At 34.6% G+C, this 16,932-nt stretch overlaps 2 protein-coding genes and 1 non-coding gene across 3 annotated transcripts; all 3 read left to right on the top strand.

Moving 5' to 3' along the window:
• The first annotated feature begins 1,513 nt into the window (after window positions 1–1,513).
• LOC148567903 (small nucleolar RNA R71) lies at window positions 1,514–1,621 on the top strand. The gene has a single exon (XR_015881580.1). It is a non-coding gene; the product is annotated as a small nucleolar RNA R71 (small nucleolar RNA).
• Window positions 1,622–7,218: 5,597 nt separating this feature from the next.
• On the top strand, window positions 7,219–8,233 carry LOC148567902 (uncharacterized). The gene is made up of 2 exons (XM_088484635.1): window positions 7,219–8,136; window positions 8,228–8,233. The coding sequence occupies exons 1-2, from the start codon at window positions 7,225–7,227 to the stop codon at window positions 8,231–8,233; spliced, it is 918 nt and encodes a 305-aa protein (XP_088340761.1). The 5' UTR covers window positions 7,219–7,224.
• Window positions 8,234–8,365: 132 nt separating this feature from the next.
• Window positions 8,366–12,726, top strand: LOC110271512 (uncharacterized). The gene is made up of 7 exons (XM_088485594.1): window positions 8,366–8,810; window positions 10,025–10,266; window positions 10,360–10,572; window positions 10,764–10,856; window positions 11,034–11,135; window positions 11,237–11,587; window positions 12,646–12,726. Exons 1-7 carry the CDS (start codon window positions 8,366–8,368, stop codon window positions 12,724–12,726), a joined length of 1,527 nt encoding a protein of 508 aa, XP_088341720.1.
• The last annotated feature ends 4,206 nt before the right edge of the window (window positions 12,727–16,932 follow it).

Below are 16,932 nucleotides of genomic sequence, written 5' to 3'. Positions count from 1 at the left end.
CCATGGTTGCAGAGGGAGATCCTTGGGTTTTAAACACAAGGGAGTTCTCATTCCATTGAAGGACTATTTCACCTCTGTCAACATCAATCACAGCTCTTGCTGTGGCCAGGAAAGGTCTTCCTAGGATGATGGATTCATCCTTTTCCTTTCCAGTATCCAGGACTATGAAATCAGTAGGTATGTAAAGGCCCTCAACCTTTACTAATACATCTTCTACTTGTCCATAAGCCTGTTTTCTTGAGCTGTCTACCATCTCTAGTGAGATTTTAGCAGCTTGTACCCCATAGATTCCCAGTTTCTCTATTACAGAGAGGGGCATGAGGTTTATCCCTGAACCAAGATCACACAGAGCCTTAAAGATCATGGTGCCTATGGTACAAGGGATTATGAACTTTCCAGGATCCTGTCTCTTCTGAGGCAATGTCAGTTGATCCAGATTACTTAGTTCATTGATGAACAAGGGAGGTTCAACTTCCCAAGTATCAATGCCAAATAATTTGGCATTCAGCTTCATGATTGCACCAAGAAACTTGGCAGTTTGCTCTTCAGTAACATCCTCATTCTCTTCAGAAGAGGAATATTCATCAGAGCTCATGAAGGGCATAAGGAGGTTCAATGGGATCTCTATGGTCTCTAGATGAGCCTCAGAGTCCTTTGGTTCCTCAGAGGGAAGCTCCTTATTGATCACTGGACGTCCCAGGAGGTCCTCCTCCTTGGGATTCACGTCCTCTCCTCTTCTCAGAGGTTTGGCCATGGCGCTTATGTCAATGGCCTTGCACTCTCCTTTTGGGTTCTCTTCTGTATTGCTTGGGAGAGTACTAGGAGGGATTTCAGTGATCCTTTTACTCAGCTGGCCCACTTGTGCTTCCAGATTTTTAATGGAAGACCTTGTTTCATTCATGAAACTTACAGTGGCCTTAGATAGATCAGAGACTAGATTTGCTAAATTAGAAGCATTTTGTTCAGAGTTCTCTGTCTGTTGCTGAGTTGATGATGGAAAAGGCTTGCTATTGCTAAACCTGTTTCTTCCACCATTATTAAAGCCTTGTTGAGGCTTTTGATCCTTCCATGAGAAATTTGGATGATTTCTCCATGTTGAGTTATAGGTGTTTCCATAAGGTTCACCTAAGTAATTTACCTCTGCTATTGCAGGGTTCTCAGGATCATAAGCTTCTTCTTCAGGAGAAGCCTCTTGAGTACTGTTGGATGCAGCTTGCATTCCATGCAGACTCTGAGAAATCATATTGACTTGCTGAGTCAATATTTTGTTCTGAGCCAATATGGCATTTAGAGTATCAACTTCAAGAACTCCCTTCTTCATAGGCGTCCCATTGCTTACAGGATTCCTTTCAGAAGTGTACATGAACTGGTTATTAGCAACCATGTCAATGAGTTCTTGAGCTTCTGCAGGCGTTTTCTTTAGGTGAATGGATCCACCTGCAGAGGTATCCAATGACATCTTAGATAACTCAGACAGACCATCATAGAATATATCCAGGATGGTCCATTCTGAAAGCATGTCAAAAGGACACTTTTTGGTCAACTGTTTGTATCTTTCCCAAGCTTCATAGAGGGATTCACCTTCTTTCTGTCTGAAGGTTTGAACATCAGCTCTAAGCTTGCTCAGCTTTTGAGGAGGAAAGTACTTGGCTAAGAAAGCCGTGACCAGCTTATCCCAAGAGTTCAGGCTGTCTTTAGGTTGAGAATCCAACCATAATCTAACTCTGTCTCTTACAGCAAAAGGGAAAAGCATGAGCCTGTAGACTTCAGGATCTACTCCATTAGTCTTAACAGTATCACATATCTGCAAGAATTCAGTTAAGAACTGAAAAGGATCTTCAGATGGAAGTCCATGAAACTTGCAGTTCTGCTACATCAGAGAAACTAATTGAGGTTTCAGCTCAAAGTTGTTTGCTCCAATGGCAGGAATGGAGATGCTTCTTCCATGTAAATTGGAATTAGGTGCAGTAAAGTCACCAAGCATCCTCCTTGCATTATTATTATTTTCGGCTGCCATCTCCTCTTCTTGTTTGAAAATTCCTAACAGGTGCTTACTGGTTAGTTGTAATTCAGAGTCCTTTCAGGTTCTGGATCTGCTTCAACAAGAATATTCTTGTCCTTGCTCCTGCTCATATGACAAAGAAGAAGGCACAGAAAAATAATAATAATAGAGATCCCTTTTTTTTTTTTTTGAATGAAGGAGAGATGTTAGTAGATGAATAAAAAAAATAGAAGGAGATGGGAGAGGGAGAATTTTCGAAAATATTTTTGAAAAAGAGTTAGTGATTTTTGAAAATGGTTTTTGAAAAATGTTAGTATTTTTTTCGAAAATTTTTTTGAACTCAACAATAAAAAAAAATAATTAGTTAATTAAAAAGAAATTTTTGAAAAAGGGGGAGATATTTTCGAAAATTAGAGAGAGAGAGTTAGTTAGGTAGTTTTAAAAAAGTTAAGAAACAAACAAAAAGTTGGTTAGTTAGTTGAAACAAATTTTGAAAAGATAAGAAGTTAGGAAGTTAGAAGAGATATTTTGAAAAGATATTTTTGAAAAAGAGGGAAGATATTTTCGAAAATTAGAGAGAGAGAGAGTTAGTTAGGTGGTTTTGAAAAAGTTAAGAAACAAACAAAAAGTTAGTTAGTTAGTTGAAACAAATTTTGAAAACCAATTTTGAAAAGATAAGTAGTTAGGAGGTTAGGAAAGATATTTTTAAAAGATATGTTTGAAAAAGATAAGATAAGAAGATATTTTTGAAAAGATATGATAGAAATTAGTTTTGAAAAAGATTTGATTTTTAAAATCTCAATTAATGACTTGATTCATAAGAAATCACAAGATATGATTCTAGAACTTAAAGTTTGAATCTTTCTTAACAAGCAAGTAACAAACTTCAAATTTTTGAATCAAAACATTAATTGTTTATGTTATTTTCGAAAATTATGATATAAAATAAGAAAAATATTTTTGAAAAATATTTTTGGAATTTTCGAAAATAACCATGAATTTTGAAAAAGATTTGATTTTTGAAAAAGATTTTGAAAAAGATAAGATTTTCAAATTGAAAATTTGATTTGACTCATAAGAAACAATTTGATTTTCAAAAATTTTGAAAAAGTCAATCTAAATTTTCGAATTTGATGAGAGAAAAAGGGAAAGATATTTTTTTGATTTTTGAAATTTTTATGAAAAACATGAAAATTATGCAATGCATGAAATTTTTAGATCAAAACAATGAATGCATGCAAGAATGCTATGAATGTCAAGATGAACACCAAGAACACTATGAAGGTCATGATGAACATCAAGAATATATTTTTGAAAAATTTTTAATGCAAAGAAAACATGCAAGACACCAAACTTAGAATTCTTTAATGCTTACGCACTAAGAATTCAAGAATGCATATGATAAACATGAAAAGACACAAAACAAAAAATCATCAAGATCAAACAAGAAGACTTACCAAGAACAACTTGAAGATCATGAAGAACACTATGAATGCATGATATTTTCGAAAAAATGCAAGATGCATATGCAATTGACACCAAACTTATGATATGACTCAAGACTCAAACAAGAAACAAAAATATTTTTGATTTTTATGATTTTCTAATTTTTTTGGATTTTTATTTTATATTTTTCGAAAATTATTTAGAAAGAAAGAAAAATAAGGATTCCAAAATTTTTAATATGAATTCCAGGAATCTTGCCATGTTAGTCTAAAGCTTCAGTCCAGGAATTAGACATGGCTCACTAGCCAGCCAAGCTTTCAATGAAAGCTCCGGTCCAAAACACTAGACATGACCAATGGCCAGCCAAGCTTCAGCATGTGATTCAGACATGACATGCCTGGCATGCCCTACAGTCGTATAAAGTGATGGTTGGAAGCCTCAGTCCAAACGAATTTAGACATGGCTTTACAGCCAGCCAGGCTTCACATGCTTCATGAAACACTAGAATTCATTCTTAAAAATTTTGAAGTCATAGAATAATTTATTTTTGAAAACACATTTTTTTTTTCGAAAACAAAAGGAAAATTTTTGAAAGATTTTTGAAAAATTTTTGAAAAGAAAATAAAAAGAAAATTACCTAATCTGAGCAACAAGATGAACCGTCAGTTGTCCAAACTCAAACAATCCCCGGCAATGGCGCCAAAAACTTGGTGGACGAAATTGTGATCCATTCTCTTTGTATTTGTGTGAAATTTAATAATTGGCTCTATTTGAATTCACAACTCCGTTCAACTAACCAGCAAGTGCACTGGGTCGTCCAAGTAATACCTTAAGTGAGTAAGGGTCGAATCCCACGGAGATTGTTGGTATGAAGCAAGCTATGGTCACCTTGCAAATCTCAGTCAGGCGGATTTAAACATGATACTTTATTAGATTAAAAAAAACAATAAAAGGGATAGAGATACTTATGTAGATTCATTGGCAGGGATTTCAGATAAGCGAATGGAGATGCTTTTCGTTCCTCTGAACTTCTGCTTTCCTGCTATCTTCATCCAATCAGTCTTACTCCTTTCCATGGCTGGCTGTATGCAAGGGCATCACCGTTGTCAGTGGCTACATCCCCTCCTCTCAGTGAATCATATGCTCACGCACCCTGTCACGGCACGGCTATTCATTTGTCGGTTCTCGATCATGCTGGAATAGGATTCACCCTCCTTTTGCGTCTGTCACTAACGCCCAACAATCGCGAGTTTGAAGCTCGTCACAGTCATTCAATCATTGAATCCTACTCAGAATACCACAGACAATGTTTAGACCTTCCGGATTCTCTTGAATGCCGCCATCATTCTAGCGTACGCCACGAGGATTCTGGTTAGGAGATCTCAGAGATATTCATTCTAGCTTAATTCATGTAGAACAGAAGTGTTTGTCAGGCACGCGTTCATAAGGGAGAAGGATGATGAGCGTCACACATAATCATCACCTTCATCACGTTCTTGGGTGCGAATGGATATCTTAGAAGCGAAATAAGAAGAATTGAATAGAAAACAGTAGTACTTTGCATTAATCTTTGAGGAACAGCAGAGCTCCACACCTTAATCTATGGAGTGTAGAAACTCTACCGTTGAAAATACATAAGTGAAGGTCCAGGCATGGCCGAGAGGCCAGCCCCCTAAAACGTGATCAAAGGATCATAAGGTAATCCAAAGATGCCTAATACGATAGTAAGAGGTCCTATTTATAATAAAATAGTCACTAGGGTTTACATGAGTAAGTAATTGATGCATAAATCCACTTCCGGGGCCCATTTGGTGTGTGTTTGGGCTGAACTTAAGTGTAGCACGTGCAGAGGCCATTTGTGGAGTTGAACGCCAGTTTCTGTGCCAGTTTGGGCGTTCAACTCTGGTTTTGGATCCTTTTCTGGCGCTGGACGCCAGATTTGGGCAGAAGGCTGGCGTTGAACGCCAGTTTACGTCGTCAATTCTTGGCCAAAGTATCGACTATTATATATTGCTGGAAAGCCCTGGATGTCTACGTTCCAACGCAATTAGAAGCGCGCCATTTCGAGTTCTGTAGCTCCAGAAAATCCACTTTGAGTGCAGGGAGGTCAGAATCCAACAGCATCAGCAGTCCTTTTTCAACCTCTGAATCTGATTTCTGCTCAAGTCCGTCAATTTCAGCCAGAAAATACCTGAAATCACAGAAAAACACACAAACTCATAGTAAAGTCCAGAAATGTGAATTTTAACATAAAAACTAATGAAAACATCCCTAAAAGTAACTAGATCCTACTAAAAGCATACTAAAAACAATGTCAAAAAGCGTATAAATTATCCGCTCATCACCTACTAAAATGAGCAACAACTTTTCATTTGATCATTTGGAATCTGTGGTACGCGCAGGGTTAAGGGAAAGAGTAATGTACATGACTTCATTCTTGCTGCACAAGCATGCATACCTATCATAAGTGCTGTACTGGTTGAGATAAAGAACCAAAGTAATGTTATGACGATTTTTGCAATATGTGTTTCATATGTGACAAATGGATAACATGTTATACTCTGCTAGTCTTATTTTTCTAGAAAGTTATATTTTTCTACCCAGTTAATATAATAACAAATTCTTTTATTTAATTTTTTTATATATAATTACTTAATTTATATATAAAATATTTATTTATTTATTTAATGCATTTTATTATAATTAATTTATATATAAAAGGTGCCGGTGCATTTGCAGGTAAATGCCATGTATTGTTGGCTATCATCATCAACTTCAATATAGCAGCCACTTGCTTTTCACTTCGGATACAAAGGTCTTAAAAGGTAATCTTTATCTTCAGTTTCTTTAATTTATATTTTATAATATCTACTAATATTATTTGTACCATTTGTGTATTATGTTAAAAAAAAAGTTATGTATTTATTTGTTTAGTTGGTTACTTTCAGATATACGATATTATGAATTATTTTATGTTTGACTAAATATATAAATAAGTCATTTAATAACTTACAATATTATTTTCATGCTTTTATGAAAATAGTCGCTATTTATTTATTGTCCCAAGACTAATTTAATTTATATTAAATCGAGTTTAACTCATGAGTTCATGTCAATTCAAAGAGTTTTTTTTTTTTTTTTTTTTTAATTGAAGCTTTTGTTTTGGACTAAATATGGGTCATATTAGTTATTCAACTAATAACAAATTTATTGATAAGTGTAGCTTGTTTAATTAGTTAATTACTAACAAATTCTTTTATTTAATTTTTTTATATATAATTAATTAATTTATATATAAAATATTTATTTATTTATTTAATGCATTTTATTATAACCTTATGCATTCACATGCATGTCTGCAAGTGTGTCAATTATTTTCTAGACTTCTACTACTATTTATTATTTAATATTTAATTTCTCTCTCTCCTTAATTCTCTTTCTCTTTCTCTTTTTTTATAAATTATAATTTTTTTTGTCTCTTTCTATCTTGTAGAAAAAAATTAATTTGCATATATACCACTACTTGAGAAGGAAAAGTTCATAAAGCCATTGTTACAGCCACAAAATTATCATTTGGAAGAGGTAATTACAATTTTTTTTATAATTTCTTTTAAAATACTATTTAAGTATTTGTTTGATATCTAATTTGTGCATACAAGAATTTCTTTTTATAGTAGTGCATGCTGATATATACTAGTTAGTTGCCTAGTTAATATGAGAGAGAGATTTTTAATGAATAGATTTTTTAAAATTTCTATTTGTAGTTCCTCTTAGTCATGTCAATCGATAAGTCATGGATTGGAAAACCACGAAACACGCATGAGTATAAGGATGGTCTAAACAAGTTTTTGGATTTCGCTTTTGGTCATCAGATTAAATGCCCTTGTCCGGTGTGTGGTTTTGGCAAGTGGCAAACAAGAGAGAAAGTTTTTGAACATTTAATAGTCAAGCCATTTCCAGAAAACTACAAAGTTTGGTATTGGCATGGTGAAGAAGCAGTTGGAGTTGGGTCACAAGCTCATCAAACTAGTCATATTGTACAAGATGATTTGACATCTCAACATCCAATGGTAACAATGCTCAATGACGCGTTTGGAGTTACTGGACCTGACTTGAATGAAGATGGATATGGAGATGAAGACAACATAGAAGATGGAGATGAAGATGAAGACAACATAGAAGATGGAGATGGAGACAATGCAGAAAATGTAGAATTTTACAAGTTGTTGGAAGATGGTAGTGACCAATTGTACGAAGGGTGCACAAAGTATTCAAAACTGTCTTTCTTGATTAGTCTGTATCACATAAAGTGCTTATACAGAATAAGCGACAAAGCCATGACCGAAATTCTCAAGTTAATAAAAGATGCTTTTGGAAATGCGAAGATTTCAAATACATTCTATGAGGCCAAGAAAACCATAAACAAACTAGGGCTTAATTATACCAAGATACCTACTTGCCCTAATGATTGCATGTTATATTGGGGGGAGGATGAAGATTTGCAAGAATGCAAAAGATGCAAGACATCTAAATGGAGCGATGCTAAAAAGAAGAAACCGGCAAAGATCTTGCGATACTTTCCACTAAAACCGAGACTTCAACGATTATTCATGTGTTCTAAGACTGCTCAATCAATGCGATGGCATGCTTCGGCAGAAAAGAAAGATTCGAAGATGAGGCATCCGCGGGTATTTAAGTTTTCATTTAATTATAATTCACATTTTATCTATACTTATTATTTTATTTCCAACTATTATTTTATTTCCAACTATCATTTAGTTATAATTCATATTTATGGTATGAAATTATTTTATCTATACATTATAGTAGTGCCTACTGATATATACTAGTTACTAGGTCTTCAAATTTAACTTGCAGATATGTAACTTCCTGAATTTCTTGATCTATTATGCAGATATGCCAAAGCAAAAGAGGTACAAGAATCTACTTAAAGCAGCAGCAGCTGCAAATTCTTCACAAGACAAGTCAATTACAGCTGCAAACTCCTCCCGAGAAAAGTTGGCAGCTTCAAATGCATCACAAGTCAAGTCCGCAGCAGCTGCAAATTCCTCCCGAGAGACATCGGCAGCTACAAATTCCTCCCGAGACAAGTCGGCAGCAGCTGTAAATTCCTCCCGAGACAAGTCAGCAGCTTCAAGTTCCTCCCGGGATAAGTCAGCAGCTTCAAGTTCCGCCCGAGACAAGTCGACAGCAGCTGCAAGTTCCTCACGAGACAAGTCGGCAGCACCTGCAAGTTCATTCCGAGACAAGTCGGCAGCTTCAAATTCTTCTGAGCATCCATCCGAACCTAAACGTAAACGTGGACGTGAATCTAAACATTATTGGACTATTGATGCCATAGGTATGTATAGATTAACATTAACTAAACTGTATTTTAGGGCTTTATTAAATACTTATTAAATGAATTCATGGATTTTACTATTCATATATATGTGATTGATGATGAGATGTTATAGGCCATGACATAAAACACAATCAAGCTATCTATCTATCTATATATATTAATATATATAATATTATATATCTGTGTGTATTGATTCATGTACCCTATCTTTTGATTTACTTGCTGGAATTCAAAGTGTGTTTCATGGCTTCTCTGCTCCCTTCTGGTGTCTTAATTTGACTATGCTTTTTATATTTCGTAGAAAAGACAATTATAAATTTAATTATTAATTGGGTGGATCGTTCAGTTGACTCTTACTCCTTCAATGAACTTGCTAATTTAATTTGTAATTCTCATCCATTGGGAAATAAATCAAGTGTTGGATTGGATCTACCAAGTTTTCATCAGTAATAATTCTCACTATTATGGATTTACATCCTGCATACAGTTTTTTAATTAAAGAAAAAATATATTTATCTTACATTTAATTGCGATAAAATTTGAACTAAAATCTTATACATATATTGTCCAAATTTCTTGTTGTTGATCACTCTTAGTGGCTTTCGTTTGTGTATATTAATTATAAAAAATACATTAAAAATTAACTACTAAATTAATCTCTAAAGTAACTACCTTATATTTATAAATAAATATATATTATTTAATTATTTTTAATATATATTTTATATTGATATATATATATTGCGGTTAGAAAAGTAAAAAATAAAAGTGACTATGGTAATTGGACAAAGGAGGACCCTTTACCAGAAGTGATGTTATATTCATATTCATATTCAGGGTTAATCTGCTTTATTAAATGAGATGTTATATACTTGTTTCCTATATTAGCATATGTGGAATTTTGCTGATGATAAAAACTAGATACTGAACATTATTATTGTATGTACTCATTTATAGTTGGATTTTGGGATCATACTTTGCTTTGTTACATGCAACTGGTGATAAATTTCATTATAGCAGAGAAATTATTCAGTCTCCATTTATTTATTTATTATCATATTATATATCACTTTTACAGTTTTACAGCTTTTTTTTTTAATCTGAAAAGTTATTATTAAGTCAATTCTATAGTGTCTATTATTTAAAAATTATTTATTTTATTCTTTAGTCGCTCATTTACTTATTTATTTATACTCATTTGTCTATTTTAGATGAATACGGAGCTAGTACACGCCTTCATTTATTAGTGAAGGATGTGCATAATTTGCCAGAAGGTTTGCGCATAGTTGTCACTTTTGATAAACATCATGCAGCAATAGGAGAAGCAGCTGGACTCCTTGCAGGAGTTTGTGGGCAATTGGCCACTGATTCTGTAGCATTTCCAATCAGTTTTGAAAAGTGGTCAGACATTCCAAAAAGCTTTTTTGAAAATCAATGGAATATTTTTTTCCTAGTAAGAAGATTACTCAAACTCTAAAGCTTATTTCTTTGCCATTATTTAGTTATATTTGCTGGTTAATATATATTCTTTGTTATAATTTTGAAGGCTCGATTTTGCTTCAAAGTGAGTGATAACTTGGCTAAACGATTTTTGCTCCAATCACTTGGCAAAAAATGGAGGGAACATAGGATAAAGCTTTGGAATGATTTTTATGATCCGAGGTTGAGTAAAACCGAGATCATAAATAATGCACCAGAAGATATTGCTCCTGATCAATGGGCTTTATTTGTAGAATATCGTTTGAAGCCTGAAACTCAGGTAAGCCTTATATGAAGCAGATATTGCTGCTGCCTGCTCTTGTATTTTATTTTATATAGAGTTGGTAATGAACTAGTGATAGCTTCTCATGCAGTAGTGCTGCACTCTTTTGCCCTCTTGAAACCATTATTATTGTTATATGTTGAATGCATGTTTGGTTCTATTTAATTATGTCCAAATTTAACTTGCAGAAACTTTGTAAGAGGAATCAAGAAATTCGGCAAAAACAAATAATTCCTCATACTTCAGGTGCTAAATCAATTGCAAGAAGAAGGGCTGAATTGGTAATCAATTAATGCATGCATATCTAATCTATCTCAAATATAATGCATGCATTATCTCTTAATTTTTCTGCATATCTAATCTATCTCAGATAATAATTAGATGAATGATATATACATGATTGAAGTTAGTAGGCTTCTATTTTTTAATCGAGTCTTTCTACTTTTCTTAAATTTTAGACGGAAGAGACGGGAAAAGAAGTTAGTAGGGTTCAAATGTGGGACATCACTCACAAGAAAACAGATGGAAGTTATGTTAACGAAAAAGCTAAAGAAATAGCGGTAAGACTAAAGTGTAATAAGTAACTTGTTTGTATTTCTTTTTCTTTCTTTTTTATAATATAATACTATTTTTGATTCTTTCTTTTTTTTTATACATGTAGGAGAAGATTGAAGCACATAGCAGCCAACAACCGATGGAATTAACTCTTAATTATCCTCTTGATGCTCTTGGAGTAGTTTTTGGGAAAGAGCACCCTGGTCGTGTTCGAGGTTTAGGTATGGGAGCTGTTCCAACAATTGCTTTCAAGAACAACATTACAAGGATTAGTCAAATGAATTTAGGTTCTTCAAATGATGTTGGAACATCATCTACTTGTGGTCCAAATGTACAAGAAGAGTTGGATACCGTTAAAGCACAATTGCAAGCGCTAGTCTCCTATATTGCTTCTAAGGAAGGAGGTAAAATTCCAATACAATTGGCTGGAATATTCCCTACTCAACAAGTTTCACAGGTACAAATACAATTATCCTCTTTTTTTTCCTTTTGATGTGAAATAATTGTAAACAGTGGAGAGGATGCTACTAATGCAGGAAACAGTGGATTAATCTCTGCTTGATTAGTAGTGTTGCTGAGTTTGTTATAGCATTCAAGCTCTCGTGTATTTGTTGACAATCCATGTTGAAAGAAGTCATTACTGTAGTCTGATTGAGATAATAATAGACCAGTAGGGTTTGATTGTGATCCATATTCTTCACTTTTCAAGCCAAAAGGTTCTACAGTTTGAAGGATGTTTGACCCGTTAAGATAAGAATTATTGAAGCTGGGGTTTCCTAAGGGGAAATTAGGGTTATTCCCCATGTTAAGAAATGTGTTGCCGTTCATGATTTGTAACAGATTTTGCAACAGTTGTAGTTGGGCTAATTGAGAAGTAGCATCTCCTTGTAGAGCAATATTAGGGTTTCTCCCCCAAGTAGTAGTGTTCATATTCATCATAGAATTCCCTCTTTTTTTTCCTTTTGATGTGAAATAATTGTAAACTGTTCATGAATACTTTTGATCTCCAAAACAAGTTAAGATTCGGTCATGGTCACTGTTGGCTATTTGAATGTACTTTTGAGTGAAATAATTGTAAACTGTTCATGAATACAGATTTTGACTTCCCGTTCTGATTTTGTTGTAAATTATAATTGATTAACAAAAAGTGAAAAAAAAAGATTTATCAATGTTTGTGGTATATAGGCATAAGTAGGAAGCAGCTAATGGTAATAGGTGAGCATGAGCATGTGTTATTGCTGGTTGTTGACTAAGGGTTGTTATTGCTGTTATTGCTTTGTTTGAAAATGATTCTATACATCAGTGAATAGAAAGATCTTAAGGCATCATTCTTTGTCGCTGCTATGGTTAACAAGCACATGGGAAAGCTAATTAACAACTAGCACTAGTAGTATTATTAGTAACATTTTATATGTATTTTTTAGATGAATTCAAATTCATAATTATCCACTTATTATTAATATATGCCTTTTTCTTGTATTTCTTGTGCTCATAATAATTATATTTTTGTTGTAGGGATTGGATCAGGAGAGTGAGATTCCATCACCAAAAGAGTTAGGAAGTAGGTCTTCTGGAGCAAGCAACAAGGAAGCATGACCTTGCTTGATATGTTAAGACAATTATAAGTCAGAATTAGTCAATGCTTGTTAAGGATTATTTTGATACTTTGTTTTTTGGATTATGACATTTCAATTATGACTTGGATTATGACTTTTGGATCATGTATGAATTAAAAATCATCTTATGATGTTTGATTTATGCCTATACCTTTTGGTTATTATGAGATTTTTAAGTGAGTTTCGAAAATATCACTTTAAATTAGTGGTTTCAATCTTATTTTAAAAAGCATAAAATTGTCATCATAATTAGGTACAAACGGCGGTTAGAAACCCCCGTTTTAAATGAAAACGATACCATTATACGCTGGTAGAAACGGCGGTTAAAAACTGCCATTTTAAACGAAAATGATGCCATTATATTTTGGTAAAAACGGCGGTTAGAAACTGCCATTTTAAACACACAAGATGCCATTATAACATGGTAAAAATGGCGGTTATCATGGGAAAAATGGCGGTTTCTAACCGCCATTTTAAACGGAAGAGATGCCACAACATCCTGGTAAAAACGGCGGCTGTTCAAAAACCGCCATTTTATGCGGAAATAATGGCGGTTACAAACCGCCATTTTAACCTTCAAAAATCGCCGTATTATCCACAGGTTATTATGGCGGTTTTCTGAAAACCGCCGTAATAACCAGAATGGCGCCCAGAATAACGGCGTTTCTTGGAGGCGCCAGTTTTGGTCATAATGGCGGTTATAACCGCCGTAATTACCCAAAATAACCGCCGTTTTAACCTTTTTTTTTTTGTAGTGTTAGCACTTAAATTAGTGCTTTCTCTTCCTGTGGATTTAAAGCAGAGCTTATGATCACTGGAAAAGTGTCACCCTCTCCCAAAAATGTATATTTCAGGGATGGTGGTAGTGGTTTGAGCTCAGGTTTAGGAGGTTTCTCCTCTTCCTGAGGGATTTTCAGTGGTACTTTTATTTCCTCTGATTCCTCCAGATCAGGCTGAACATCTTTAAAGATGTCTTCTAGCTCTGATTCAAGACTCTCAGTCATATTGATCTCTTCCACTAAAGAGTCAATAATATCAGTGCTCATGCAGTCATTTGATGTGTCTGGATGCTGCATAGCTTTGACAGCATTTAACTTGAACTCATCCTCATTGACTCTCAGGGTCACTTCCCCTTTTTGTACATCAATAAGAGTTCATCCAGTTGCTAGGAAAGGTCTTCCTAGAATGAGAGTTGCACTCTTGTGCTCCTCCATTTCCAGCACTACAAAGTCAGTGGGAAAGGCAAATGGCCCAACCTTGACAATCATGTCTTCAATGATGCCTGATGGATATTTAATGGAGCCATCAGCAAGTTGAAGACATATCTGGGTTGGTTTGACTTCTTCAGTCAACCCAAGCTTTCTGATAGTGGATGCAGGTATTAGATTGATACTTGCTCCAAGGTTACATAGGGCTGTCTTGGTACAGGCACCCTCTAATGTGCATGGTATCATAAAGCTTCCTGGATCTTGAAGCTTCTCTGGTAAGCTTTTCAGAATGACTGCACTGCATTCTTCAGTGAGAAACACTTTTTCAGTTTCTCTCCAATCCTTCTTATGACTTAAGATCTCTTTCATGAACTTAGCATAAGAGGGTATTTGCTCAAGTGCCTCTGCAAATGGAATCTTTATTTCAAGAGTCCTGAGATAGTCTGCAAAGCGGGCAAATTGTTTATCCTATTCCGCTTGGCGGAGTTTCTGAGGATAAGGCATCTTGGCTTTATATTCTTCAACCTTAGTTGCTACAGGTTTATTCCCTACAGGAGTGGTTGGAGAAGCCTTCTTAGAGGGGTTACTATCAGCATTTACAGGTGTCTGATCCCTCATTGGCGTTTGAACGCCAGGATTGGGTGCTGGATGGGTGTTTAACGCCAGCTTCCCACCCTTTTCTGGCGTTTGAACGCCAAAACTGGACAAGGAATGGGCGTTTAATGCCAACTTTTCCCCCTTTTCTGGCGTTTGAATGCCAGAGTTATTCCTCTCTGGGCTCTTGATGTCCTCAGAGGGATTTTGGGCAGTGGTTTGGTCATCCTCTGTCATTTGCTCTCTTCTTGACTTTTTGCTACTTTGAGCTGAGTTATTCACTGTCTTCCCGCTCCTTAGTTGGATAGCTTGGCATTCTTCTGTTATCTGTTTAGATAGCTGCTGTCTTGTCTGATTCAATTGTGCTTCTATATTCTTGTTAGCATTTTTAGTGTCTTGGAGCATCTCTTTGAATTCTGCTAATTGTTTTGTCATTAGGAGTAGTTGCTGATTAAGTTCCACAATCTGTTCTTTAGGATTGGGATCAGTAGTTACTGCCATAGCCTCTTCTTTTATGGAGGACTCACTGTTTGAGTACAGATGTTGATTTCTAGCAACTGTATCTATGAGTTCTTGAGCCTCTTCAATTGTTTTTCTCATGTGTATAGATCCACCAGCTGAGTGGTCTAGGGACATCTTAGCTTTTTCTGTAAGCCCATAGTAGAAGATGTCTAACTGTACCCACTCTGAAAACATTTCAGAAGGGCATTTTCTCAGCATCCCTATGTACCTCTCCCAGGCATTATAAAGGGATTCATGATCCTCTTGTTTAAAGCCTTGGATGTCCAGCCTAAGCTGTGTCATCCTTCTTGGAGGGTAAAATTGATTCAGGAATTTGTCTGTTAATTGTCTCCATGTTTTTATGCTTGATGTGGGTTGGTTATTTAACCACCTCTTAGCTTGATCTTTTACAGCAAATGAAAACAATAATAATCTGTAGACATCCTGATCCACTTCTTTATCTCGTACTGTGTCAGCAATTTGTAAGAACTGTGCCAGAAACTCAGTAGGTTCTTCGTGTGGAAGACCGGAATACTGGCAATTTTGCTGCACCATGATAATGAGCTGAGGATTTAGCTCAAAGCTGCTTGCTTTGATGGGAGGTACACAGATGCTACTCCCATATGCAGCTGTAATGGGGTTAGCATATGACCCCAGAGTCCTTCTGGACTGTTCACTTCCACTTATGTCCATGATGGAGAAAAGGGAATTGATATGAATTATATATATTTTTTATTAAAAGTGACCGAAAATAATAAAATAAAATAAAAAGGAAAATAAAATTTTGAAAACTAAAAGAAAATAAAATCAAAGTAAATTGAAAACTAAATTAATTAATTAATTAAAAAGTTTTTTTTTTGAAATTAGCAATTAAAAAGATATGATTGAGAATTACTTTGAAAAAGATTTGAAAAGATCAATTTTTGAAATTAGAATATTGACTTAACTAAAAAGAAAGATATAATTTTGAAAATCTTTGACTCAATTAATGCAAAATTTCAAAATTTATGAGTAAAATAAGGAAGGGATATTTTTTTTTATTTTTGAATTTTAATGCGGAAAGAGAAAAATAACAAAATGACACTAAACTTAGAAATTTTAGATCAAAACACAGAGAACAAACAAGAAAACTTTGAATGTCAAGATGAACACTAAGAACACTTTGAAGATCAAGATGAACACCAAGAACAAATTTTTGAAAAAAAAATTTTTAAGTAAATAAAAGCACAAAAACACCAAACTTAAAATTTTTAGAAAATCAAGCACAATATTTTCGAAAAATTAAAGGAAAAACAAAGAAGACACCAAACTTAGAATTTTTAAAGATCAAGAAAGAACTAGTAACATGCAAATTCGAAAAAGATTAAAAGAAAATAACAGCATGCAATTGACACCAAACTTAAAATATAAAACTAAACTTAAATAAAAGACTCTAAACCAACAAAAATAAAATATTCCTAATCTAAGCAACAAGATAAACCGTCAGTTGTCCAAACTCGAACAATCCCCGGCAACGGCGCCAAAAACTTGGTGCACAAAATTACAATCACACTTTTGTAACTCCGCACAACTAACCAGCAAGTGCACCGGGTCGTCCAAGTAATACCTTACGTGAGTAAGGGTCGATCCCACGGAGATTGTCAGCTTGAAGCAAGCTATGGTTATCTTGTAACTCTTAGTCAGGATATCAGTAATTCTCAGATTTAATTGTAAAAAGTAAAAGAACATGAAATAAATACTTGTTATGCAGTAATGAAGAACAGGTTGAGGCTTTGGAGATGCTTTGTCTTCTGAACCTCTGCTTTCCTACTGTCTTCTTCTTCATGCATGCAAGACTCCTTCCATGGCAAGCTTTATGTTGGGCATCACCATTGTCAATGGCT

This window comes from Arachis ipaensis, chromosome B4 (assembly GCF_059453495.1).
Source record: "Arachis ipaensis isolate K30076 ecotype BB chromosome B4, ASM5945349v1, whole genome shotgun sequence".
Lineage (NCBI taxonomy): Eukaryota > Viridiplantae > Streptophyta > Magnoliopsida > Fabales > Fabaceae > Arachis > Arachis ipaensis.
The sequence above is the reverse complement of the archived record's forward strand: the minus strand, read 5'-3'. Positions and strand labels throughout refer to the sequence as shown.

What these genes read in the sequence shown, in the direction of transcription:
- LOC148567902 (XM_088484635.1), top strand. Translation starts at nt 7,225, where the DNA reads ATGTCAATCGATAAGTCATGGATTGGAAAACCACGAAACACGCATGAG.
- LOC110271512 (XM_088485594.1), top strand. Translation starts at nt 8,366, where the DNA reads ATGCCAAAGCAAAAGAGGTACAAGAATCTACTTAAAGCAGCAGCAGCT. An exon ending in TTGGACTATTGATGCCATAG is followed by an intron (nt 8,811 to 10,024) that starts GTATGTATAGAT and finishes TGTCTATTTTAG; the next exon opens with ATGAATACGGAGCTAGTACA. An exon ending in AATGGAATATTTTTTTCCTA is followed by an intron (nt 10,267 to 10,359) that starts GTAAGAAGATTA and finishes ATAATTTTGAAG; the next exon opens with GCTCGATTTTGCTTCAAAGT.